Source organism: Xiphophorus hellerii, chromosome 18 (genome assembly GCF_003331165.1).
Source record: "Xiphophorus hellerii strain 12219 chromosome 18, Xiphophorus_hellerii-4.1, whole genome shotgun sequence".
Lineage (NCBI taxonomy): Eukaryota > Metazoa > Chordata > Actinopteri > Cyprinodontiformes > Poeciliidae > Xiphophorus > Xiphophorus hellerii.
Genome location: NC_045689.1, coordinates 29497003 through 29521544, shown reverse-complemented (window position 1 = coordinate 29521544; position 24542 = coordinate 29497003). Strand labels below are relative to the sequence as shown.

The window sequence follows — 24542 nt, the reverse complement described above, 5'->3', positions numbered from 1 at the left end:
GGTTTCCAGGGTCGACGCCAGAGAGTTTTTATAGGGGTGGCGAAACCACGCCAGAATTTTTTTTTTTAAATTATGCAAATTAAATCATAAAATTTTAAATTTCATACGTATTAATTTATAATATTAATATATGGGTTATAAAAAAAATAGCAAACAGGACATATAACTGGTTTATTTAATCTTATTTTATTTTTGGGATATCAAACTGACGACAAGATAATTACAAATGTACACCACACTTTTTCATATTTTTATTCATATCTTCCCTTTTTGGGAAATTGACTTTCTGTGAAAGCGGAACTGAAATGACATTATGAAACATTTTTCTCTACAGGCGCCTTGTTCGGAATGTCATCACTGTTGGTCCGCAGTTATTGCCACAGAACGCCTCCGTCTCAGGCTGCGGGCTTTTGCATTTTGTTTTTGGCGAACCACTCATTGCTTTTATCTTCCGCCATAGCCTAAAAAAAAAAAAAAAAAACAAGTGGAAAAACAGAAAAATCACAGTATACAACCAAAAATGTAGACTGCTTAGCCTAAAGAGAAAGATTTGAAATAATTCCAACCTTATCAAGCAGTTCGTTTCCTCTGGGATCCACAGCAGACAGCTGCCTGAACGCCTCGTCTCCCACAAAACAAATTTCATGCCCGTCCTAAAATAATAAGAATAATAATAAAAACACGCTTACTATTTCCACTTTGATTATTTTGAAAAAGATTGCAACATTATTTGAATTAAAAAATAAATTTAAAAAAAACACTTACGGGGTCGGCTAAAATAACAACTTCGACCGTGGCTTTCCCAGGGGTGTCCAGGCTGACCAGTGGGTTGAGAATTTTTTCTTTTTCCTTTTTCATCAAGGCTTCAATATCGGGCAGCTACAAAAACGGAAAACGTCTGTCACGTTTCTTCAAAAGAACCAGTCCGGAGACGGTCCAAGGAAAGCGCAGCTTGCCTGCTCGCGTGGACACGAAAACGCCATCCTCCCAAACGCCGTTCCGTGATCGACCTTCCCGCCAGTGTCCCGAAGCTCGAGCTTACACTGAACAAATACACAACATGGAAACATACCAAGCCAAACTAGTAATGTTTATGTCTTTATTATTCATTGGTAACTCACCTGAGAGTCAGAGTAACCCAGCAGCACAGTGTTTTCGTCCCGACTCTCGTCCATCACCGTCATTCCCAACAGAGTGGCCCAGTAGCGGGTGGATCTCTGGAGGTCCGACACGCCAAGGCAAACCTTCTGGACAGGGTCTGCAGACAGACGATCAGTGATTATAGATGTTGGCCTATTGAAAGTGATCACACAGGGCACAGGTCTGACGGTGGACAGACACAATCTGACTAATTTGCTAATTTCGTTATTCAGGCGCCGCCGTCTCCTTCCAGAAACCAGAGTGCCAAGACGATTCATATTGCTCTAAAATCTGAAAACAGAAATCAATTTCAGCTTAATTCTCATCGGAAAGCATTTCATGGAGGCGGTTGTGATACATATTTTTTTTTTACTTTTTCCACACGTTATCCATTTTCAAACACCCCCAATGTACAGGTGTTTCACCAGAAAAGAAAATATGTAATTATTAAAAATGCAACATGACTTTATGAAGACCTTTTGCTAAAGAGGTCAGGGTTTATATATATGGAACCTTTAGAAACTACGGACTGTAAGGATGGATAACAGAGCTCATAATGTAGGATTAATGTCCTGTTTTGTACTTATGATGTTGCTTTTATGTCCAGTGCTACATATTTAAATGGTTTTATCTTTATGTCTGTGCTCTCTAATTTTGCTTGATTCCTGTTCTTTGAGTTTTTAGAAAAGCTGTACACAAATTAAATTTATTATTATTATTATTGGTCAGGCATCAGCAACCTTTTCCATACAAATGCTGCTGCAAAATAAACACTCACTAGAGCAACAAAAAGTTTTTTTTAAAATAAATATATAATAGCCTACATAAAATGTTTTATGTAAACTAAGAAATTGAAGCTAAAATTTCTTTCCATTTTCAGATTTTAGAACAAAACGAATTGTCTATTCTAATAAGCAAAAAAAGAAAAAAAAGCTTTTGTAGAATGGGGCGAGTTCTTTCCATAACTGTGGAGATAGTTACTTCTAAAAGCCTGATAGATAGGTAGGCAGAGAGAAAGAAAGAAAAACATGCAACTTTTTAAAGAAAGTGATCAGAAACGATGGATAAACAAAGATGGGGGATGAGGGGTCATTTTAAAGCAGAAGCAGGAGACGGTCACCGTGGGAAGGCTGCTGTTTGTCTAGAATGTAGAAAGGATATCCTCCAGGAGCCTGGATTAAATACACAGCTTCCTCCACCTGAGTCAGGGGCCACCCAAGGCGCTTGGCGTTGCTCACTGCTTGGCTGGATTGCAGGGTGAGGCCCTAAACACAGAAATGTCTTCACTGCTGCTGCTGCTTCATTCCACAACACTGATTGCCCTTCACGATGTGTCCAAAATCCACCTTCACCCACCAAAAAGTCGTTGCCCAGCTGATACTCTCCCACCCCGTAGTTGTACGTGAGCTCCGCCACAAAGTGGTCGTCCTCCGGACCAAAGCCGACCATTGTCTTGCTCCATTTTCCGTCATAGGGGCTGAAAGATTTAAATATGAAGAATTATTAGCCCTGTGGGTGCGAAGTGCACGCAGACTGGTGTCATTATCTACCCGTTGCAAGTTGCTTTGCAGCCTTCCTCGAACTCTTCGTGTCGCAAAATCTGAAGGGAAATAGAAGAAATGCGAATGTAACTGAAGAGGATTCATAACCAAAAAACCCGCAATTTCACATCCTCAACTAAAGAGGAACTCTGTAGGGATTGTGCAAGAAATAATCCTAATCGTCATAAAACCTGAAGAGAATACTGAACAACTGGCGTTAAACTTGGACGCTATGTTCAGTTCAGGTCGACTACCTTCATGCCCAGGACGTCCCGGTAGAACGTGGCAGTCTTAGTTCGGTCCCCGACTTTAAAAACAAAATGTAAAGCTCGCCTCAAAGCCATGATTACTGTTCCTTTACGCAGAGCTCGATTAAGCTTCCTGAACGATCGATTTCTCCGTCGTCGAGCGCTAAATGGACGTGTTGCGTTCCAATTACCTCGGATTTTTCCACTAACTGTTAGCAATGCCGCCTGACCAAAAAGGAGAAAAAAAAACAATGCTGGAACATTTAAACTATAATGCAATGTATTATTACGCTTGATTATTACAATAAAATTATCTTTATTATAAACATGATCGTTTATTAATTTAATGAGACAAAATATAAATTAATAGTTTATTAAAATACTAGAAGCTTCGATTATGCATGTAGACGACGGCACCTGGGTACAGACACTGTAATTTGTGAAGATTCCGTTTTCAGTGTATAATAATTCCGTATAACTTGGTGGAGGTTTTAAGCTAGAAGAGATTACATGCAGTCTAGATTCCTTATAAAACCAGTTCTTTAAATTAGCACCGATTGGGAATCTTGCACACCCAGATGTTCTTATCAGAGGTGCAATGGACAAAAGCCGTCACAAATATTCCAAGAACACTGCAAATGTCAATAAAATGAGCGAAATACCAAAGACATGCGACTCAAATTCGGTTGCAAATTATCAAAGAGAATTCGTGCTCTTTGCAAAAGTGACTAGAACTGCGGTATGTTTTGTCGAGAGTTAATTTATTTAACTTGCTTAAACAGTAAAATGAGCTGAGGGTTGATCAAGGTTGCTATTTATGAAATGCTAAAACCGTTAATACCTTTGATAATACACAAATGTAGTTTACGACGTGTACTTGAATGCACCATGTGGTTAGAGTCCGTGGCTGACAGAGCACCTGTAGGTTTAATCGCAACTTTAACAAACAATTATATCCAACTAAATTGAGATATTAATTACACAATTACACATTATGGATAATTTGAAAGAAGAGCGAGTTAGTAACTTACTGGGAAAGCCAGAGTAATAATAGACATAGAAATGCAGGTAACTTACGGTAGGTGGCGGCACTCAGCCTTTTTGTTGTAATAAAAAGTTCCTCCAGACAAGGGAAGAAGAAATAAAAAAAAAATGGCTGCGCTCATAAGAGGCGTGATACGTCTTTTGCCCGTAGAGAAAAATGTTTTTCTTTCCACCAGAAGCGACATTATAGTGGAATCGAAGCGCTTTGTTCGCGGCCTGAGGAGGAAACCAGTCAGGGTCCTGTTTCCTGACAATGACGCGGGTAAAGTTGTAAAGCCGCAGCAGCAGCAGCATCATCCACAGGCAGCAGAGAAGAAGAAGGCTGGGACCAGTCCTACAGCTGCTGGAGAACAACCCGACAGGAGTGACGCTGTTAACATGAGGAGTGAGACAGCAAAGCAACCCCATGCTAACATTACAAAGAATTCAGTAGACGGACTGCGCTATGAGAGGGCTTTACCAGGAGATAAAAGATTATCGTAAGCAGTTTCTCTACTTTAGCTTTGTTTTGTTTATTATTATTATTATTATTATTATTATTATTAGAGTGGCACAGTGGTTAACAGGTGTTGCGCCCCGGGGCTACATACCTCAACTTGGCTTTCCCGAGTTGGACCCCCTTCCTCTATTCCATTGCGGCATGTCTTTCTTCACACATCCTGACGGATTGACTAGTGCCGAAAAATAAAATTAAAAAATCCAACTGTTTTTCCTTTTTTCATGTCCCATAACTGTATTTTTGGGGAGAAACATCACTAATTTGCGTTTATTCATGCCGTTTGTTCTGTGGATTTCCTATAGACACTTTAGTTGAATAACTGAATTTTTCTTTATTTTATTTATTTTTTTACTTTCTGTTACATTAGAACCACAAAATTACTTTTATCTTACAAAGTTTTGCATAATTGTGAAATGGAAGAAAAATGATTCATGATTCCATTTATCTCTACATCAACTCCTCGTTCATCTGTTACAATATTTTCTGTGACCGCAGGAGGCGCTGTTGCATGTTAACACTGTGCTACGCCAAAGACGTAAGCTTTACAAGAGATGGTTTTAAAAAAAACCCGCAAAAGGAAGAGGAAAAAGCCAAACAAAGAATTTAAAACTAATACTATAACTTTTGTGTAAATATACACGGCACAGAATATGAGAGCCCTTATCAGATATTGTGACCACACGATAGTAAAAATAATGCATTATACTGCACAAGTATTTAATGTTTTTCTGTAACAGTGTGGTTACAACATCTCTATAGAGCTTTGAAACTGACGTCACTGCGTATGACGTTTACGTCTCGCGCAGTCGCTCTGCGCCATCTTTAAAGGCCACAGAGCAAAAGAAACTTAATTCCGGCGTTTTCATTGTGTTACCGACCGCAGTGAAGTTGTTTCAAGTTGGATATTGGATATTCGCGCTCCGCGGAGTAAGGGGCGTTTAGCTCAAGGTTGATCCGATTTATGAACGCTAATTCCGGCCAGCTGTTCTCTACCGCTCCCTCCTCAAGCGCTCGGAGGTTCACTTGGGGACCGTAAATTTCCGAACCAAACACTCCTGTAAATAAATGCCTTGTGACAAACTGATACAAAAAAAGTGGTAATTCATGCTATAACACGAGGCACACTATCCTCCATTAAAATTTTAAGTCATATTCAATATTTTAAATAATTTTAATATTAAACATGTTTTCTTCAATAGCTTCCAAATCGTGTGCCCCATTAACTCAAAATCTGTGTGAAATTATTCTACTAGACTGTATAGATGAAGCACTCTGATCTTTATTACATTTTGACCCCTTTTTTATTTAACTAATTTTATATTTTAACATTTTTATTTTTTAAATGTTCATAAAATGTATTAGCTCAGATGATCATCATCACATTTGTTACCTGTAATGTTCAATTACATAAAATTCTAGGACAGGATCTATTTCATTACATGCTCACTTCTTACCGGAAATATGTTAAATACAACAAATATTTCCTTAAAGCTTGATCTATTTCATAACATTTACTTGTCACTTTTATTGTTTACTCTGACCTGTTTAATTACACATTAAATGTTTAAAGATGGGCTCTTTCATCTGGTTTGATTGTTTACATTAAATGTTCACTGCAAAATGGCTGATTATATAATTGTTTACTTTAGTCACATAAAAATATTGATTTAAAAATATAATCTTTCATTACATGTATGTTTATTACCTGAAATATTTTAAATATCAAATTTTTTTTACTTAAAATGTGATTCATCTCATCTGTTTACATGTAACTTGAAGTGCTTGAATCAAACGTTTTATGAATGTTTACCACATTAAATTATGAAATGAGAGAAAACAGCCACTTCCAACTGAACACATATTTCAACACAAATGGTTCATGTTCCTCTACAGCAGTGGTCTCAAACTCCAGTCCTCGAGGGCCGCAGTCCTGCAACTTTTAGATGTGCCTCTGCTGCACCACCTGAATAGTATAATTAGGTCATTAAGGCTCTGGAGAACTGATCTACACAAGGAGGAGGTAATTAAGCCATTTCATTCCAGTGTTTTGTACCTGTGGCACATCTAAAAACTGTAGGGCAGCGGCCCTCGAGGACTGGAGTTTGAGGCCCCTGCTCTACAGCCTTGCTGAGAAGAGCTCAGCAAGGCTGTGTTTTCATTATTTACATCTTCTGGAGTAAATAATGAAAACACAGTCTCTGTAACTTGCTCCCCCACTTGTTGATCCACCATGGTCTTGCTGTATCGCCTCTTTAATTGACCCGCAGGTCGGTCCGATGTTGCGGCGTTTACCTCACAGTGACCCAGATTCAGTCTGGATTGAGCTCATCCATTTCATACGTCGGTTTGCCTTGAAGAGGACATATCGGAACACACATCAGTATTAATACTGTAAATTTGATAACACTAGTAAAATAGTTTACTTCACAATAATGGAATAACCTCGATGTCCACTGACAAAACTCGGACTAAAAAACTCGGACTAAAAAATATAAGACTAAAAACAAGGTTGACCCACTTAAATGAACTCAACATAACCTGAACATGAGTCACCTGGAGAAAATCATAGCAAAGAATTATGACAACACCAACAAAGCGAATTGAGACACTCACCAGAATGGACATGTCTGGAGCAAACTTGTAGATATCTTGGGATGTTGGAGGACGTGATATCAGGACGTCTCACCGCTGACCTGGGACATTCGTCTCCTTTTCGTTAGCTCCGATAGCTTAGCCTCCTCACGTTGTTTACAGACAGGAAAACAGTGCAACGAAAGTCCGTTTTCCATCTTTTTACCGTTTTGGTTGTGTGAGGGGACATTACATGAGAGGGAGGGGAGATGTTTTTGGATTTTGTTTGGGCCCAGATTGTTTTTGTTTTAGTTTTGAAGTTGTTAGTTGGAATTATGTAAATATTTTTCTAGGAATATAGTTTAGTACAAATGTTTTTCCTTTCTGGAAATGTAAATGTTGTCTCCGCCCCTTAATTAGTCCTTGTAGGAGGCAGTGGTTTAAAAGTCAGGTGGTTTAGATCAGAGGGAGATTCTCCCTCCTGTTGTTTGAATGCATTTCATGCTGTGAACTGGAATTAAATGTTTGAAGAACCGCATAAAGGAAAAAAATTCATAGCTCTACAATTTCTGGATTCTCTCTGATTTCTGATCGCAAACCAACACTCCGGATATAGCTTGATTTAGATTTTTTTCTATTACCTCGCTGTGCTCGCTCTGCTTCTCTGCAGGCGGCTGGTCAGCGTTGCTCGATCCAGGAAGTTTCGGGAGCAGCAGGGTAAAATCCTCCTGGAGGGCAGGCGTCTGATCTGCGACGCCCTGGAGGCCGGCGCCCGCCCTCAGATGGTGTTCTTCAGCATGGCGGATCGGCTCCGAGAGCTGCCGCTGGACAAGCTGAGGGGGGCGACGGTAGTCAAGGTCAAGTTTGAGGATATCAAGATCTGGTCCGACGTCGTTGCCCCACAGGGAGTGATCGGTAAGGATCGTTCGTCCAGTTTATGAAGATGCAGATGCGTTTAAAAAGTTCTTGGTTTGATTTTGTTGTTTTTCTGCAGCCATATTTGCCCGGCCTGATCCTGCTCGGCTCAGTTTTTCACAGAGAGGTCTGTCGCTGCCGTTGTCGCTGATATGCGACAACGTCCGTGATCCTGGTAACCTTGGGACCATGCTGAGATGTGCAGCTGCTGCTGGCTGTCATGACGTCCTCCTTACCAAAGGTAGATTTCTTCCATAAAGTCCATTTATAGTGTAAATAGAAAAATTCATCTTAAATCTCTAAGAAATATTTCCACAGTGATCAGATTTCGACATGAAAGAACACATATGGTAGGAAGCTGGTGAGTTTTGTATCCTTTACAACCTAAGAGCCAATAAAACTCATTTAGGGATACAATTGTCACAACGTTTTATCTACTGTAAGAGATTTGTCATTTTCAAAGAATCAGCGTTTTATTTCTTCTTTTAGGATTTAAACTAAAGGCAAACAGATCTAAAAACATATTACTGGTACCATTTAATTGTCATTCTTTGTGGAAATTTAGTTCAGGAATGAATTGAAAAATGGCTAAAAACCACATGTTAGAATTTGCTAACATATCTGTATGTAGAAAATAACCGTTCTTTTAGTTTTTTGAGTCAAAGTTAAGAGGCATTATGGAAGGTCCAAAGAGCCACGACATTAAATGCGTAGACATTTAATATATATGGGTACATTTTGATTGGCCATAAGAGCAATATTTATGTCAGATATCGATATCAGCCCAAACTCACATAAAATTGCGCATTTGACTTTTAGAGACCGTCAGAAAGAAGAAAGTCTAACAACCACAGTCGGACAAATGACTTGATGATTTTATACAAGTTATAACTGTCTATAAATCTAAAAAATGCAAATATTTCTCAGAATTTTCACATCGTTTTTTTCTTTTCAATATAGGAATTCTAATCGTTCCATTGACTTGTCAACAGGTTGTGTTGACGTTTGGGAGCCCAAAGTCCTGCGTGCAGGAATGGGCGCCCATTTCCGACTCCCGGTTTATCCCAATCTGGACTGGGACGAGATCAGAAACCATCTCCCTAAATCGGTGACTGCGCACGTGGCTGACATCAGAGACGCTGACGACGAAGACGGTACCAACAAGCTGTCCAAGCCGGGAGATTACGGTTGGGTCAGCACGTCACCTAGAAGGAAAACTATTCAGTACGAGGAATACGATTCGGACTCCGATTCGGACTCCGATTCCGACTCTGATTCCGACTCGGAGGACGAGGGTCTTTCCCTCTCCAGAGTGGAAACCAAACTGTACCACGAGAACTGGGCCCAGAGTCCCACGGCTCTGGTGATAGGCGGAGAGACACGCGGCCTGAGCTCAGAGGCGGTGCAGCTAGCTGAGAAAACCGACGGCTCCAGACTCTTTATTCCCATCGTCTCGGGCATGGACAGTCTGAATTCAGCCATGGCCGCCAGCATCCTTCTGTTTGAGGGCAGGAAGCAGCTGTCCATGCTTCTACAGACCGCTGGGAAAAAGAGGCAGTCTAAGGCTGAGAGGAAGTTCTCATGAATAAGCTGAATAGAGTGTGTAAACTGTATAATTATGAGTCCTGTAATAAACCCATAAATTTAAACTGAAGATCTACTTTCTCCTATTTTTAAAAAAAATAGTGTTTCTTGTGTTTCAATAAAAGTTCACCTTTTCCTGACCTCAGAATCCTGGAATCATTTTGAAAACAGAAGCAGCTACTCTCAAGGCCGGTTCAAAGGTCAAACTTCATCTGCAGCTCTTCAGAAATTTCTATGATAAAGACAAAATGTTTGTTCAGACAACCAAATTTTTGCTGTGTCGGTAAAAAGAAGGTATACTCTTAATTTGAGGGGTTTTTGCATCAGGACAAAATGATTTGGTATGAACAAGTCATTTAGAAAATTTAACAAGGGTATTATTCTGCCCACAGTGTCTGTGAAGCACCTTTTATCCTACAAAAAAATCTGTTGCTCTATTAGCGGTTTTCCAATTATTTCTTGGCTCTTAGACCCTCCGCATTGGCTATTAATAACTTTAGCTAACAATAAGAACCAACCGTTTTAAATATAGAGAAAATGCAGGAACCCTTGGAATAATTTAACTGCAATGCCACTATTGAATTTGAAACTTAATAGCAATATTTTTAGATCCAATTTGTGTCTTTAGGTTGGAAACTGTGGCATGTCAACATTCCATGAAAGGAAATGCAAAAGTTTTGTTTTCTTTATTTTTCAACCTAAAATAAATAAAATTGTGCTTAGAAAAAATAATTTCCCCATGGTAGACATTTTGGCTTTTTTTTCCCTCAAAAGCTGATGTCATATTTGTAACTTTAAATTTGTTTTATGTCGCTGAACAAAGGCCAAATATGGCTGTTTGGACCGTAAAGGTAACAAACTATTGGTCCAAACTAGCTAGGCTAAGTGCTAATGGCGGAGAAACAGCCTACCGTTACAGGATAACTGTTTATCATCGTCGGCAGCCATGCTTATAGCCTTGGCACTCAGCAAGCTAGCTGTCAAAAGTTGATTAAAAAAAATCCCAAAAACAAACTTTATACTTGCCAGTGAGTTTTAATGTGTTAGAGAAGTCATGACTGGAGTAACAGAATATAAGAGTTTACACATTCGACGCTTCTCAAAACTGCCTCTCGTCTTTTTGTGATCGTAGAAATATCCCGTCCATTTTTTTTTTCCCATTTGGGGACCTTCACAGAAAATCCTCAAAACGAATTTGAGATGAAACCAGCATGAACACCCGGCGAGTCGTTCGGCAGCGAGCTGCACGCCGATTACAGTGAGCACCCATCACGGTTTTGTTTAAATAGGCCTACAGCTACATCCATCCGATCCTCTGTTATACAGGTGAATTACCACATGACTGCATTTTTATTCTTTCTCAGCGTCATACAGAAACCAAAAGCAACACAGATCTTGCAGTGAGATTAGAAAGCAAAGCATCAGCTTCAATAAGTAGGTCCACTGTATTGATACTCAGGTTGTCTCCACGTCTCAAAAAATGCTAATGTGTGTATATATATATATAAAAAAGACAAAAACAGAATATCCTCATATATTACTGTATTACGATGGTGTAGTAGGGCCATTGTAGGCAGAAAAAAAGGAGTACATTTCCACCAAAACATCTGAAAATATCTAAAAAAAACAAAAAAAAAAACAAGGACATTTCTGAGGTCCAAAATTGAAAATTTGGTAGAAAAACTCAAATTTTGAGATTAATCAGAAAAGTTTTCTAGAAAAAACCCCCCAAAGAAATTTGAGTTTGAAAAGTCAAAAAAATTGGTAGAAAAACTTTCAATGTAGAAAATTTTCAACTCTTCAAACTCATTCTGAAAGTCGAAAATTTTACACTTTTCAAACTCAGAAATTTCCATATTTTTTCTAGAAAATTTCAGGAATTGATCTCAAAATTTTTGAGATTTTGGGCAGAAATGTACTCTTCTTTCCTCCCCCCCTCTATCTACAATGGCCCCAACACGCCGTCGTACTGTATGGACTATGCAAGGCACCACGGGAGAAAGAGAGGACTCCATAAAGAGAGGAAAAGGACTTTAAAAAAAAACATGGTCAAAATGTCCGTAAGGAGACATTAGTTTCTAACAGTCAGGAGTGGAGGTGAATGAGAGCAGGGGAGACGGAGAGAGGAGGCGAGTGTGTGTGTATGTGTGAGAGAGAGAGAACGGATCTGGGTTGAGCGACAGTCTCATTCTGCATGTCCATTTCCTGCTCAAAGCCTCTCTTTTAGATGGGCTCTGGTTTGAGCTTTTCAGCCAGGAACTCGTTGACGAACTGCTCCACCACGGCCGGCGTGATCTCCTCCACGTCGCGGACGTACTTGGCACGAGCCGACATGTCCAGGATGGTGAGCAGGGGCGCCGCCTCTGGGAGGTTGGTGTAGTCCCGCAGCGAGTCGCTCATGTCGTCCTGGAGGAAGGAAACGATGTTACGTCACGTCGCAGGGAAACATTTCAGATGTGAAGACGCAGAGCAATTTTAATAAAAAAAAAACAAAAAAACCCCTTTTTTTAGGCATTTCTACTTGACAGTAGAGGATTCTTATGTTAGTCATTGTCAAAATTCAGAGTAGTGGAAGTGTTAGATGACTGACTCTTTGAAAAGCAACCCGTCTCATGAAATACAGTAGATGTACACAGTGTTTATATTTGGTTCACATATTTGATTATCTGCCATAGGAACTAGACCTCATCAACCATATCAGAGCAATGTTGCTTACACTAATAATAAACGAATGCTTTTTATGCTTAGTTAAAATTATTTTACACATCTGTGCAGAGACATGTTTCTATTAGAGGTGTCCGATACTGCACATTTTGGTATCAATCCGATACCAAGTAGACACAGGGTCAGTATCGCCGATATCAATATTGATGCCGTATCGGTTAAGTTTAATGTATCATCAAACTTCTGATTGTTAGGCATTTTTGTGGCTCTTCTTTTGATTTATTTTGTTAAAACCTAAGATAGAAATTAGGTTAAGTTTATAGGTGTCTACAAAATACTTTAGTATCTTATTTACATGACAAAACAGAAACAAGTGAGCAAAAACATAATCTGAGAGCAAATCAAAGCAAAATCTTGTTTATGGTGGAGCTGAGAAACTGCAATACAAAAATAAAATAACATTTCTTCTCCAAGTGCCAACTAGAAACAACCAATCAAAGCCAGGAGCCGGGTCTTAGCGCTGTCAATCACCCTCCACGCGGCTAAGCTTTAGTTAGCAGTGCCAGTTGGGAATGCCCAGACAAGTTAGCATAGCCCCTGATTACAGTGCATAAATAGTTTTCCTACTACGATGTGTTGTTTGTCCTCCATTAGCACACTGAACAGAGAGTGCATCAATCAATCAATCAAATTTTATTGTATAGCACATTTCAGTAACAAGGCATTTCAAAGTGCTTTACATCATATCAAACACAGAAACACAATGCAACATAGAATCAACAGTCAAAACACTGTTGATTCATTAAGTCAAGTTCCATCAATAAATTTGTAATTGATTACGTTTCAAATACAATCCTAAAGTGCATGAGGTTGATTGACAGCGCTAAGACCTTTCTCTTGGCTCTGATTGGTTGTTTTTGGTTGGTGCATTTCTTCAGGCGGCAATAGTAGCGTGGAGATCAGAATCTGTCTTTTCACAGATCTGTCTCATAACAAGCTATCACGGCATGGTAACAGTTTTAACAAATTTGTAAAAAACATTTTTTTATATATATAAAAGTTACATAGTGCACCTTTAATAATCAGAGTTGCCTACCTGGCCAAGAGTTCAGTTACACTGTTGATGGATGTTTCCTGACCTGAATTCCCCTCACCTTAACTTGTTGGCTCAAAGGTAGACTCATAAAAAAAAAAAATCACTTTCATATGGGAAAGATTAAATTTGAAGTTACAGGAAGAGACCAGAAGGTGGCACTGCAGCAAAGAGCTAATCTAGTGACAGAAGCCTTTCCTGTGTGGTTCCAGCTAAGGTTTCTGATTTATGTGCCATTTTTGAGTTTATTATTGACTTTCTCTTCAGGAAGCCGACTTCTGATGTACTTCCTGCTGCGTTTAACACTCACTCCAACCTTCCGCAAGCCCTTCCGCTCTCTGATGTTCTGTTATCAGAGAATCCTCCGCCATCCCAGCTAAACGTGATCAAAGCAAGCAATCAAGCTCAGAGACTTTTCACTGAATATATTTGCTGTGCCGCTACCTAAAAAGGCCAAGCAAGGCTGCTGACCTTCTGCTTTGTAAAACTACAAACAAAAGAGCAGCTGTGTGGTTTCTTCCTCTGGTGACTGGCAATAAAAACCGTCTCCATTCAAAAACGGTGAACACTTAATCCTCGCATATGGAAGCCGTCACCGAAGACCGGCAACGTTTCCCCCCGGTGAAATACTGCAAGATCCTCGCCGCTACAAGTAAAGCCCCCGCTCCCTTTCAGGCTCTCTTACAGCCACATGCAGCATGGATGACGGATCATGCGAGGCAAGCAGCGTGAAGGAACCGCAATCTGTCACCGTGGCCCCTCCGGTCTCTCTGATCCGAGGGGATCTAATCTCCACGTCAGGCGTTTTCCTCCAGAGGAAGTCGAGGATCTATTCTTTTGTTTGGCTACCTTGTCTGCTCGGTCTGCGCAGCTCGAAAGCTAAAAAAGACTTTTTTGGGGTTTTGTTTTGGTTTTTTTGAAGAGACAAAGGGCCGACCACACTCGCAGCTGTGATGTGACTCAGCATGCGTTTGGCCGTGGAGGACCGCAGCAGAAATATTCGGATCACTGATGAACCGCGATGTTTCACACATGACTGCCACGCGATGAAACCTCAGCTGACGACTCAAACATCCGTCTTTTACAACACTCTAATGTCCCGAGAGACAGACTTTGGTCTTTTACAACTCATAAATGACACATTAAAGCCTAAATTAAATTTAGCTGCACAATGTACTGTGATGTCCGACATCATCATCGCCTGCAACATGCAAATGCAGACAACGGCAGCCATCTGTTATGGTCACAATTCATAAACGTACGACAAAAACTAAGAAAATTTGTGTGTGGTTGTTTCTGTACGGTCAGGAGTTTAACACATTCATTTAGGTTGTAATGCATTACAATTTTTAGCGCGATTATTCAATTTGTTTTTAATGTACAAGTTCCAGCCAGAACCTTTAAATTAATGCGTTTCTGGTACATCCGCAAATCTGACACACAAGCGACATCCGCATACAACCGCAATGGAGGATAAAGCTGCTCCTGTTGGCCCACTGGGGTTAAATCTTGCTTCAAAACAAGTTGTGCTAAAAGGAGTTAGCCTCCTCAAAGCTAAAATAGCACCTCACAGCTAAACATGTAGCAGCAGCACTGACGCTAATGTCGGTGTCCATATTTCTAAAGATGGATTTTTTTCAAAGATGTGAACCGAGCTCGAATAACCTCACAGATTAAGAACACTAAAAATCTGTCATGGAGCTCATATGTCTGTTTATGCAACAATTTGGCAGCAAAAAAAGGGTTTTGAACTTAAAGCGATGCTTATTTTGTTGATATAGTTTTTGATTTAAATGCAATACAGACCCTGAAATTAACTTTATTAAAGAATTTCATTCAGTTTTTGATATAGGCAATTGCCCAGGGTGGCGTCAGAAAGGGGTGACACACTCATGAAGTAGAAAATAATTCTTAAATTCTTATCTGTCAATTGTCCCCTAGACAAGTTTGCCACTACATGTATGCATTTGCTTTTTGGGGGGGGTTTTGTACCCCGCCAGGGGGTCTTTTTGTGGGCTCTAGTGTCCCTTATTTTTTGAAAGTAGGCTGACAGGAAAGGGGGAAGGAGAGGGAGGAAGACATGAGGCAAATGTCGCCGGGTACGGGAGTCGAACCCGCGACGGCCGCGTCAAGGACTCAAGGCCTCCAAAAATGGGTCACGATATCCCCTACGCCACCACGGCACGCCCCCATGTATGCATTTGTAGTGGAATAAGCTTTTCTTAGATGCTGTTTAGTACTGGTAGACTACATTACCTGCTTTCTGGTGCGAAAAAAAAAAAACTAAACAAAAAACCCAAAACAATCAGATACGGCGCCTTCCCAGGGAACCATTCCTATGAGAACCACAATTTCAAGCTTAAAAAGTTAAGCATTGTTATTAATCATTATTAATCACAGAGCTAAAAGGTGATCAGTTTGATTATTTTAAATCGGTTGACAGCACTAGTAAAAAAAATGTTCTGGATCGTTTGCTTCTGCCTGGCCTCTTCTCTGAAGAACTGCCAGCATAATGCCTTCTTATTGAGATCGACTCCCAGCAGCTTGGTAACCGACCTGGCGACGACCCGGGAGATCCCAGGCCCGAGTGAAGGACTGTGGGCCCACAGCGCCGGAAGCTCTGCTCAAAGTTTGGAGCGAGGACCGATATCAGACTGTGAACCCAATCTGCAAATCTAACCTGGTGGTTTTTATCCCCAGCTCAGCTACAGGCGGGGCGGGGGGACGAATGTAAAAATATACGCCTTTGTGGAAACAAACTCCGCGCATATAGAAGTTCTGAAGCTCGTGAATTATCGCAAGCTTCGGAGAGACAATGTCTCTTTGTGTTGAGTCTAATAAAGACGGAGGCACTCAGACGACGAACGCAATGAGAAACGCAAACAGGGCGACAGACGACAGGGGAGACCGACTTACATGGTGATTAAGTCTGCTGCTAGCTTAAATTGCTCCGGAAAGGTCGAGACACAACATGATGGAGAGGAGATGAGGCGATTCTACATCCTGATCTAGAATTAGAAAGACGCCAATACATTTTCATCCCGACCACAGCCTGCTTACCCCCTTACAGCCTCTGCTCACCTGGCTACACTCCAAGTTTCTTGGCTCCGCCCACTTTGCTAGAATCTTTCAAAATTAGTCAGAGGTGCCATTTCACTTTAAAATCGTTTTTAGCGTCCCGTTTTGTGCGCTTCCTCTCACCTCTCCGGCAACAAAGAACAGCAGCGGCGTCTCCTCCTCCTTGGCTTTATATTTGGCCATGAGCTTCTCTGCTATTGGCTGAATCAACTCCTTGGCTGGCTCCAGTTCACCTTCCTCTTCAGCGTCTGAATAAGGTCGCACAGAGTCACAGTCAAAAGCTTGACACAGAAAGAAACGCCTGTTTAAAAGAGGGAAAGGAAACAGAGGCTACCAAGCAGAAGCTACAGAAGAGGATAGAAGACTGAAACAAATTCAAGAGTCATCATTGTGCGTCGTTCTTTTCTTTCCTCAGTTTGATAAGAAGTCATCAAATTTGTTTCCCATCCAGATTAAAAGAAAATCTACTAAGCAAATACAGAAACTCAGTTTGTACACTTTTCAAGCATTTTCTAAGTAAATATTCAAACTATTCCAGCAACAAGTGTAAATAGCTGATTCCAGCTTGCATTTTTTTGCCCCCGAATTTGAGCTTTTCATCAACGCTAGCTTGAACTTTATTACAAAACTGCAGTCTGAATCAGAAACGAAGCACTTTTCAAACGTTCAAGCACTTTTTAAGGATTTCAAGCACAAGAGAAAAGTTTTTTTTTTTTTTACACTCTGGAAGAATTTCCCACACTTTACACTTATTCACACAACTTGAATACTTTTTTGAGATTGTCTGCAACAAACCAACACAAAGTAGTGCTGCTTGATTCTTATCGGAATGAAAGATTATGCGTGATATTGTGTCTCAAATAACTCTGAAATCAAGACAGAAACCCATTTTATATCTATAGAAGATACAAAATGGGTTATGAAAAGACGGTTGACCCTCTTGGTACAAGAGAGAACTCAGCTTTTTTTTTTGCTTTTTTTAAAAAATGCATAAAATCGACCAACTTTCCGCTTCACATTTAACGCCCTTCTTCATGTTTTGCTCCAGACACCCGGTCAGCTCACCCACAAACAGGACGAGGCAGGGCCCCTCGTGGAGCTGCACGGCGTTGGCCTCGCTCAGCTCCAGCACGGGCCGCGGGTGCCACGGGAAGAGCCGGCACTCCGGGTCGTTCAGCACCTCCACGCGGCCCTGTCGCGTGATCACACGGCCCTCGGCGTCCAGCAGGATCAGCGTGGGAATACCTGGAAGGGAGGGCAGGGCGGAAAGAGGGTGACATAAGAGGCAGACCAACAGAGGAGGGGAAGGAAACGGGCAAGAGCGCGGGTCATTTCCGTCAATTATCGCTCCGTGGAGCGGGACGCTTCCCCCTCCCTGCCTCACTCTCCCGCTGAGGTTCTCTTTGCTACGTGGAGATTTTTCTTCCCCCCTTTTAATAGATTTTATTGGAAAGTACGTTTGCTTTAACTTGTTGTTACAAACACATTCCCCTTACTTTTTAAAAAAAAAAGAAAAGAGTGTCTGTTTCTTATCAGAAACGGGCGCCGTTAGACAGCAAGAGGTTCATGAGTCAGGGAGCTGCACATGTGGACTGAGGTTTGCAGAAAAGGAGGCAATCGTGGAGTGCAGGAGTTTAATCTGGATTTGGGGGGGCAGGCGGCGGGGGGGAGGCTGTTGACTCGTCCTCTGGGCATTCCTGACATTCTTCACAGGACAGAGCCAGCTCCAGCTCACATCATCCTCCACAGCACAGACGAGGCGATTGGGGGAAAAGCGAAGGAGAGACGCTTCACTTCTGCGATCAGAGAGACGGTTAACTCGATAACCGGTCCACATTCCTCAGGGCGAATCCGTGCTGGTCGCAGTGAGCTGTCAGCTCTCTGATATAACCCGGCATGGCAGGTGTTATAAATCAGCTTCTAGGAATGCAGACGACTTGTGATTAATTGTCGATCGTAAGTTTATTAGATTGAAAATTAGTTCCAATCGATTAACTGATAACGTCCGCTTGGATTGGCTTTGAGTGTTGTAGTTTGTCTTCCGTCCAGCAGAGGCCACCACCGGTCATCATCCAAACAGAGTCTGGTGCTCGATGCGAAAGTTTGAGGTAAAACAAAATAGTGAAAATAAGCAATGTTTGAAACTTTGAAATCTCTATGATCTTTTCTAGATAATGTCTGAGATGAATCTCAAAATTTCTGTGTATTTTATTTATTTTTTAACCACTCCATCCAAGCAGAGGGGGAAGGCGAGAAAAATTGCAACATGATGAAAAACATGTTGCAAAACATGATGATAAAAAGCACGGTGGATTTTGAAGGCTGTCGTGAGTTATTTCACCTCGTTTTAAGATTCAAGCAGACTACTTCATAGATGAGTCTGCTTCTGTATGAACAGCTCTCTGTTCATGTGGGATTAAGTGATTCACATATTTGACCATTTTCATCTTCTGTTTTCCATTCAGCAACCCAATAGGCTCCTCTTTTGTTAGATTTTACAAACAAGTTAAATAACGTGAGAAAACCACAATTTTCTGTTAATCGTCAGTTTTTACTACAGCTGACGGAATAAAACATTAAAACTAAATTATGGGGGCGTGCCGTGGTGGAGTAGCGGTTAGCGCGACCCATATTTGGAGGCCTTGAGTCCTCGACGCGGCCGGTGCGGTTTTCGACTCCCGGACCCGGTGACATTTGCCGCATGTCTTCTCCCCTTTCCTGTCAGCCTACTTTCATATAAGGGACACTAGAGCCCACAAAAGACCCCCTGGAGGGGTAAAAAAAAACCCCAACTGAATTATGTGCTTTTATTAAGTTTACATATTATGAAAAAAATCGAGCCTTTCAAAGTCTCTTGATACAAGAGAAAACTCAGCTTTTAAAAATATGGCCACTTACAAATGAATGCTTAGTGAATCCGTAAAAATCAATCAACTTTAGAATAACAGATTAATAGATAACTTGTATCTCTTTTCCCTACTTCTACTTGAAATTTGTAGATGCAAAATTAAAATACCTTGTATCCCGTACAGCCTGTTGAGTCGAGATCTCCGCGCCTCGTCCGAGTACGGGACGGCCAGCCACGGCATCTCGCTGAAATACTGCTTAAAAGACTCTTCTGACCTAAAGTGGAAACGGACAACATTCAGACGAAGCTCTGCTTTTTTACTCCTGTGCTCGTTTGAGAAGACGGACGCAGATGTGACGCTCGACGAGACGAATGAATCGGCAGCGATGCTCACCTGTCGGCGCTGACGAAGACGATCTCAAACTTGTGACCCGACTCTTTGACGACTCGGTAGGACTCCACCAGGACTCGGGTCAGGCTGCGACACGGCGGACACTAAGAGACACACGGAAGCATTTCACTTCACCACCGGAGCCAAAAGAGCACACAAAAAAAACAACTTTAAATTGTTTCCACTGAAGAGGATCTAAAGAGACAGTAAAAAAAAAAAAGTAAAAACCTTTGAAATAATGAACGAGATTTGAACATTTTTTTAAGACTACTTGTTTCCGAAGGGTCTAGGTGTGACACGAGGCATGAATCGGTAAGGATCTGATCTTAAAAGTGGATTTTTGGGGGAATTTGTCTCCTTTTTCTAACATTTTCTGTCCTATAGCAAACTATTTTTTCCTTGGGAATCTTTCTTTTTATTAAGTAGCTTCATGCTAACTTGCAAAGACCCCTAAACTCCTACATCATAAGACACATTTTTTAGATAGATGGATAGACAGATGGATGATAGATGGATAGATGAATATATATATTTGGGGTTTTTTTTGGGAGGGGGGGGGGGAGGGGAGGGTCCAAATAATTGGAAACTTTCCAGAATCTGGATGAATTATAAATTAGGACAAGTCTGGTTCTTGTAAATCATAGTCTGGGGAAAAAAAGAAAAGAAAGAAAAAAGTTTTTTCCCCGAAACCACTTTTTTGTTAAGATAGTTATCTCAATCCGGAAAATATTAAAAGAAAATGTCATACTTTCCCATTTTTCTAAGAACCTTTAAAAGAAAACCGAGCCGAAGCGGTTTCTTACGTCGCTGGATGACTCTCACACGTTTGTCACCAAACACCTTCCCAACAAACTGGTAATTATCTCCAGTTCTGTATCCAGCTTTTTTTTTTTCCCCCCAAACACACACGCCAGCTCCTAATCCTGATGCATTACTCCAGATCAGGAAAATGTTTGCTCTGCTGTGTGTGTGTGTGAACACTGGGATCTGCTGTGTGTGTGCGCACACACAGCAGATCCCAGTCCAACCAGGAGGAGGGAGTGCTGGTATGGCTGGCATTAGGATGACATCAGAGAGTCAGGAGGGAAAACAGAGCGGCCTAGATTCCCCGCCGTTCCCAGGCTCCGTTTGCCGCTCTTTTCTGAACATAAAGCTAAAACTTTTCTTAACACACCAACAGTCGATCCGTTTCCACCCAGTGTTTTTTTTTTTAACTAAATGTCGCATGAAAGAAAGAAGCTACGTCAGAACTTATTCAGAAAAATGTGTTTCCATCGTCCATCTGGCGCAATAACGCCAACGTTGATGGAAACAGTTCCAGTTAATTCGTATTTGGGGGCCCAGAAAGGGGCCCTTTGACAACTTAGAAGTTGAAAATCTAAAAGCATCAACCACAGGAGATACTCTTTAGTTTTAGTGTGATTTTGTCACATATACATGGAAAAGAATTAATCACATAAATAGAGATAAATAAATAGAAAGTTAGTAAATAATAATAATAAAAAAAGAGTATAAATCACTGAATATGGTCATGTCCTATCCTAGTAAATGCATCCTTGTCAGGTTTTTTTTTTAATGAAGGGGTTGGAGCTTCAATGGATCGATGGACAAAAATACTAAAGAACACTCAGAGACGGACTCAATGGATGGATAGACAAAAGGGCAGAGACGGACAAAACTACGGATGAACAAAACAATGACTGGATGGACAAATGCATAGAGGGATGGACAAAAATACAAACATTTATAAGCAAGCATGAATGGACGGCTGCATGTGTGGACAAAAGGGCAGAAAGTTAAATGGACATCTAGACAAAATGATGGATTGACGGACAGACAGACAGACACAATGTTTAGAGCGTCGGATAGGGAATCTAGAAATTTCTCCAAAACAACAAAGAACAAAAAAAATCTCTTGCTCTGAGGAGAAAACCACAGCAAAGAAAGCTCCATACTGAGGTGCTGGTGTTCCTGGTTTCATCAAACGACTGAGTAGAAATGTGGTGTGGAAATGTGCTGCTCTAATGGCATTTTTGTGACTCTGCTCTGTTCCAGTTTTTAATGCGCTTGCATTGGGGCGTCACCGCTCTGAACCGGCTGCGGCTCCGCCAGCGGCTGTGCTGACTTGCGTTGGGAGACCCGACGTTGCTGCGTCTCATCGCCCAGTCGTGATCCCTCGGCCGGCTATAGGCAGGTCCGGCGCGCAGACAGACAAATGCCTGCAGCCCACTGGGGTGTGGTGACGGGTCCAGAGGTGGAGAAAGGGCTCAAAGATGGCCGACTGCTTCTAATGTAAACAGACAAACAGCGGAGTCGCCTCTTCCTGCTCTGAACTGCTGTCAGTTTTTAAGAATTCAGAAGTCTGGAAAGTAAAAAAAAAAAAAAAAAAACACATAAAAAACGGGCTCCTCTTTGTCTTCTCTCTCCTCACTCACCCAGTGTGCTGAGAAATACACTCCCACATAGTGTCCCTCCAGACAGCTGCTGTCTGCCGTCTGCCTGTTGTTCCGGAGCAGAGGCCCCGCCACCACCTCTGCGAAGGGCTTCGGCCCCCAGGGGAACTCCAGACCTGAGAGGAAGGGTGGGGGGGAAACATGGGAAGAGATTACTGCTAAATTCACAGCTGAAGGTATAAATGTCCAGGTGGAACAGAGATGATTGGTTCATTATTTGTTTGGAAGCTTGTCCACAATTCGACTACAAAATGCTGCTGGCATCCCAACAACAGCAAGCTCACAGTGCTAATCATTAGCTAATAAAAGTAGTTGAAAACAGAAAGGTCACCATCTTTTTTTGTGTTTTTTTTTTTTGTTTTGTTTGATGAAAACAGTAAAGTCCCCTAAATGTTTAACAGCAGGCAGGTGGAACAGAGATCGCTGGTTCATTATTTGTCAGGAAGCTTGTCCATAACGACACTACAAACAGCGTGCTAACAACAGCAGGCTCACGGTGCCAACTATTAGCACCAACAGCACTCATAGCTAATCAAAGTCGTTGAAAGCGCTTTGAAGAAAGGTCACCAATCTTCACTTTTAGTCTGGTTTGACTAAATTAAAAAATCCCCTAAATGCTTCACAGCAGGCAGGTGGACCGGAGATAGCAGACTCATCATTTGTGCGGAAGCTTGTCCATAACCGAACGACAAACTGCTGTTCGCGTGCTAACTATTAGCGCCGACAGCACTCATAGGTAATAAAAGCGATGGAAACAGTTTGAAGAAAGGTCACCGTCTTTACTTTTTATGTTGGTTTTTTTTGTACCCCGCCTGGGGGTATTTTTGTGGGCTCCAGTGTCCCTTATTTTTTGAAAGTAGGCTGACAGGAAAGGGGGGGGAAGACATGCGGCAAATGTCGCCGGGTCCGGGAGTTGAACCCGCGACGGCCGCATCGAGGACTCAAGGCCTCCAAACATGGGTCGCGCTAACCACTACGCCACCACGGCACGCCCTACCGCCTTTGCTTTTAGTCTTGTTTGACAAAAGATATGCTTAATTCCCTAAGTGTTTAACAGCAGGCAGGTGCAGCAGAGACTGTCGGTTCATTATTTGTTTGGAAGCTTGTCCAGAAAGCAACTACAAACTGCTGGTAGCATGCCAACAATGGCAGGCTCACAGTGCTAAATGTTAGCCTGAAATGCACTAATGGCAAAGAAAAAAAATGCTGAAAACTGGTTTGAGAAAGGTCACCATCTTTTGTTCTTAGTTTTGTTTGACTAAAATAGCCACTACAAACTCCTGTTAGCATCCTGACAACAGCAGGCTCTGTTAATGCTAACTATTAGCTCTAATGACCAATAAAAGTTGTTGAAAACTGTTTGTAGAGTGTTTTTAGTTTTGTTTGACTAAAATTGTAAATCTTGAACCGGTTTGTGTAAATCTTTATCTACTGTGTGCATCCATGATTATGACTCGGCACACGAAAACCTGGGTGCTAACTTGATGTGCATCCAGAATGACCAGAAATAAAGTTTAACAAAAAAAAAAAAAAAAAGCAGCAAATTGTCTGATTTCAGACACCTATCTGCAAAAAAAATTTTTTGTGTGATATCTACTTTTCGAAACACACACACGCATATAAAAAACGGTTTTAATGAACATGAAAAGCCAAGCCTCTCAAGCAAATCATTGCTGCCTGTAATTCTGCCCTCCAGCTCTTTTTGACACTTTTCCATTTCCTTTTCAGCATGCTCTCATTGTCCTGCTCCTGCTCTGGAGATGTATTTGGTACAGCCGAATAAAAAAAAAAAAGAAAAGAAAAAAAAAAGGTGGGGGTGTGAGGGGTAATAATAAATAAAACCCTGTATGGCTGATCATAATAGCCTCTTTATGTGAGCGCGGTTGTCTAGTGCTTCATTAGGCAGGAAGGACACGTCTGCGCTGCACTGGCGTTCCCCTTCATTGTTGTCCTGATTGTAAACGTGCACTCCATCTTTACGCTGCAGGCCAATCTGCAGCCACTCAAGTCTGGCCTTTTCACAGAGAGTGAAAGGCAGAGGGAACATTGCTGAGGGTCCTTTCTCACACACCCCTCCCAGTTTCAGTGTGCAGAAAAAAAAAAAAAACGGTTTTACTGCCCTTTTCCAATCCAAACACCAAAACATAGGACCGCAGGAGAGGAATCGATTTGTCACACCTGATTAAATCGATGAAATGACAGAAAAGTCAAAAAAAGTCAAAGATTTCACTCACTGACAAATCCTCATTTGCAGAGATCCATCTTTTCTCTGAGGAGGGTTTAATAAAAATCCCGAGATACTCTTGTTCCCTCATCTTTTCCGTTTTCCTGCCATCACCAACAACATGTTTTCTTCCCCCTGAACCCCCACATGAGACAGAGATGAGGGGCTTTGGAAGATTTTTGATTTCTTCAGCCGCAGAGGACGAAATAAATGCAGCCTCAATTATCCAACTTTACTTCAAAGTGCATG

The 24542-nt window shown here is 41.4% G+C and overlaps 3 protein-coding genes across 3 annotated transcripts in view; 1 reads left to right on the top strand and 2 right to left on the bottom strand.

Annotated features, from left to right (window-relative positions):
• Window positions 1–167: 167 nt before the first annotated feature.
• Window positions 168–3096, bottom strand: glod4 (glyoxalase domain containing 4). Its single transcript, XM_032546211.1, has 9 exons — window positions 2936–3096; window positions 2691–2740; window positions 2497–2617; window positions 2261–2405; window positions 1122–1258; window positions 957–1043; window positions 766–879; window positions 567–653; window positions 168–461 (listed from the first exon to the last, which is right to left on the bottom strand). The coding sequence occupies exons 1-9, from the start codon at window positions 3023–3025 to the stop codon at window positions 396–398; spliced, it is 897 nt and encodes a 298-aa protein (XP_032402102.1). The 5' UTR covers window positions 3026–3096; the 3' UTR covers window positions 168–395.
• Window positions 3097–4056: 960 nt separating this feature from the next.
• On the top strand, window positions 4057–9682 carry mrm3a (mitochondrial rRNA methyltransferase 3a). The gene is made up of 4 exons (XM_032590483.1): window positions 4057–4452; window positions 7714–7958; window positions 8038–8199; window positions 8951–9682. Exons 1-4 carry the CDS (start codon window positions 4082–4084, stop codon window positions 9541–9543), a joined length of 1371 nt encoding a protein of 456 aa, XP_032446374.1. The 5' UTR covers window positions 4057–4081; the 3' UTR covers window positions 9544–9682.
• An 875-nt stretch (window positions 9683–10557) lies between these two features.
• Window positions 10558–24542, bottom strand: part of nxn (nucleoredoxin) — a 68816-nt gene continuing 54831 nt past the window's right edge. Inside the window, exons 3-8 of the mRNA XM_032590484.1 lie at window positions 22052–22185; window positions 19620–19720; window positions 19394–19500; window positions 17443–17622; window positions 16501–16625; window positions 10558–11948 (exon numbers count right to left, since the gene is read on the bottom strand). Of these exons, the coding sequence (XP_032446375.1) occupies window positions 11766–11948; window positions 16501–16625; window positions 17443–17622; window positions 19394–19500; window positions 19620–19720; window positions 22052–22185 (830 nt within the window). The 3' untranslated portion in view covers window positions 10558–11765. The remainder of the gene's footprint in view (window positions 11949–16500; window positions 16626–17442; window positions 17623–19393; window positions 19501–19619; window positions 19721–22051; window positions 22186–24542) is intronic.

Excerpts from the sequence above, each read along its gene's own strand:
- glod4 (XM_032546211.1), bottom strand. The coding sequence starts at position 3,025 with ATGGCTTTGAGGCGAGCTTTACATTTTGTTTTTAAAGTCGGGGACCGA. Across the intron at positions 2,741-2,935 it reads GGGACGTCCTGGGCATGAAG|ATTTTGCGACACGAAGAGTT; the intron begins GTAGTCGACCTG and ends ATTTCCCTTCAG. Across the intron at positions 2,618-2,690 it reads TGCAAAGCAACTTGCAACGG|CCCCTATGACGGAAAATGGA; the intron begins GTAGATAATGAC and ends TAAATCTTTCAG.
- mrm3a (XM_032590483.1), top strand. The coding sequence starts at position 4,082 with ATGGCTGCGCTCATAAGAGGCGTGATACGTCTTTTGCCCGTAGAGAAA. Across the intron at positions 4,453-7,713 it reads CCAGGAGATAAAAGATTATC|GCGGCTGGTCAGCGTTGCTC; the intron begins GTAAGCAGTTTC and ends GCTTCTCTGCAG. Across the intron at positions 7,959-8,037 it reads TGCCCCACAGGGAGTGATCG|CCATATTTGCCCGGCCTGAT; the intron begins GTAAGGATCGTT and ends GTTTTTCTGCAG.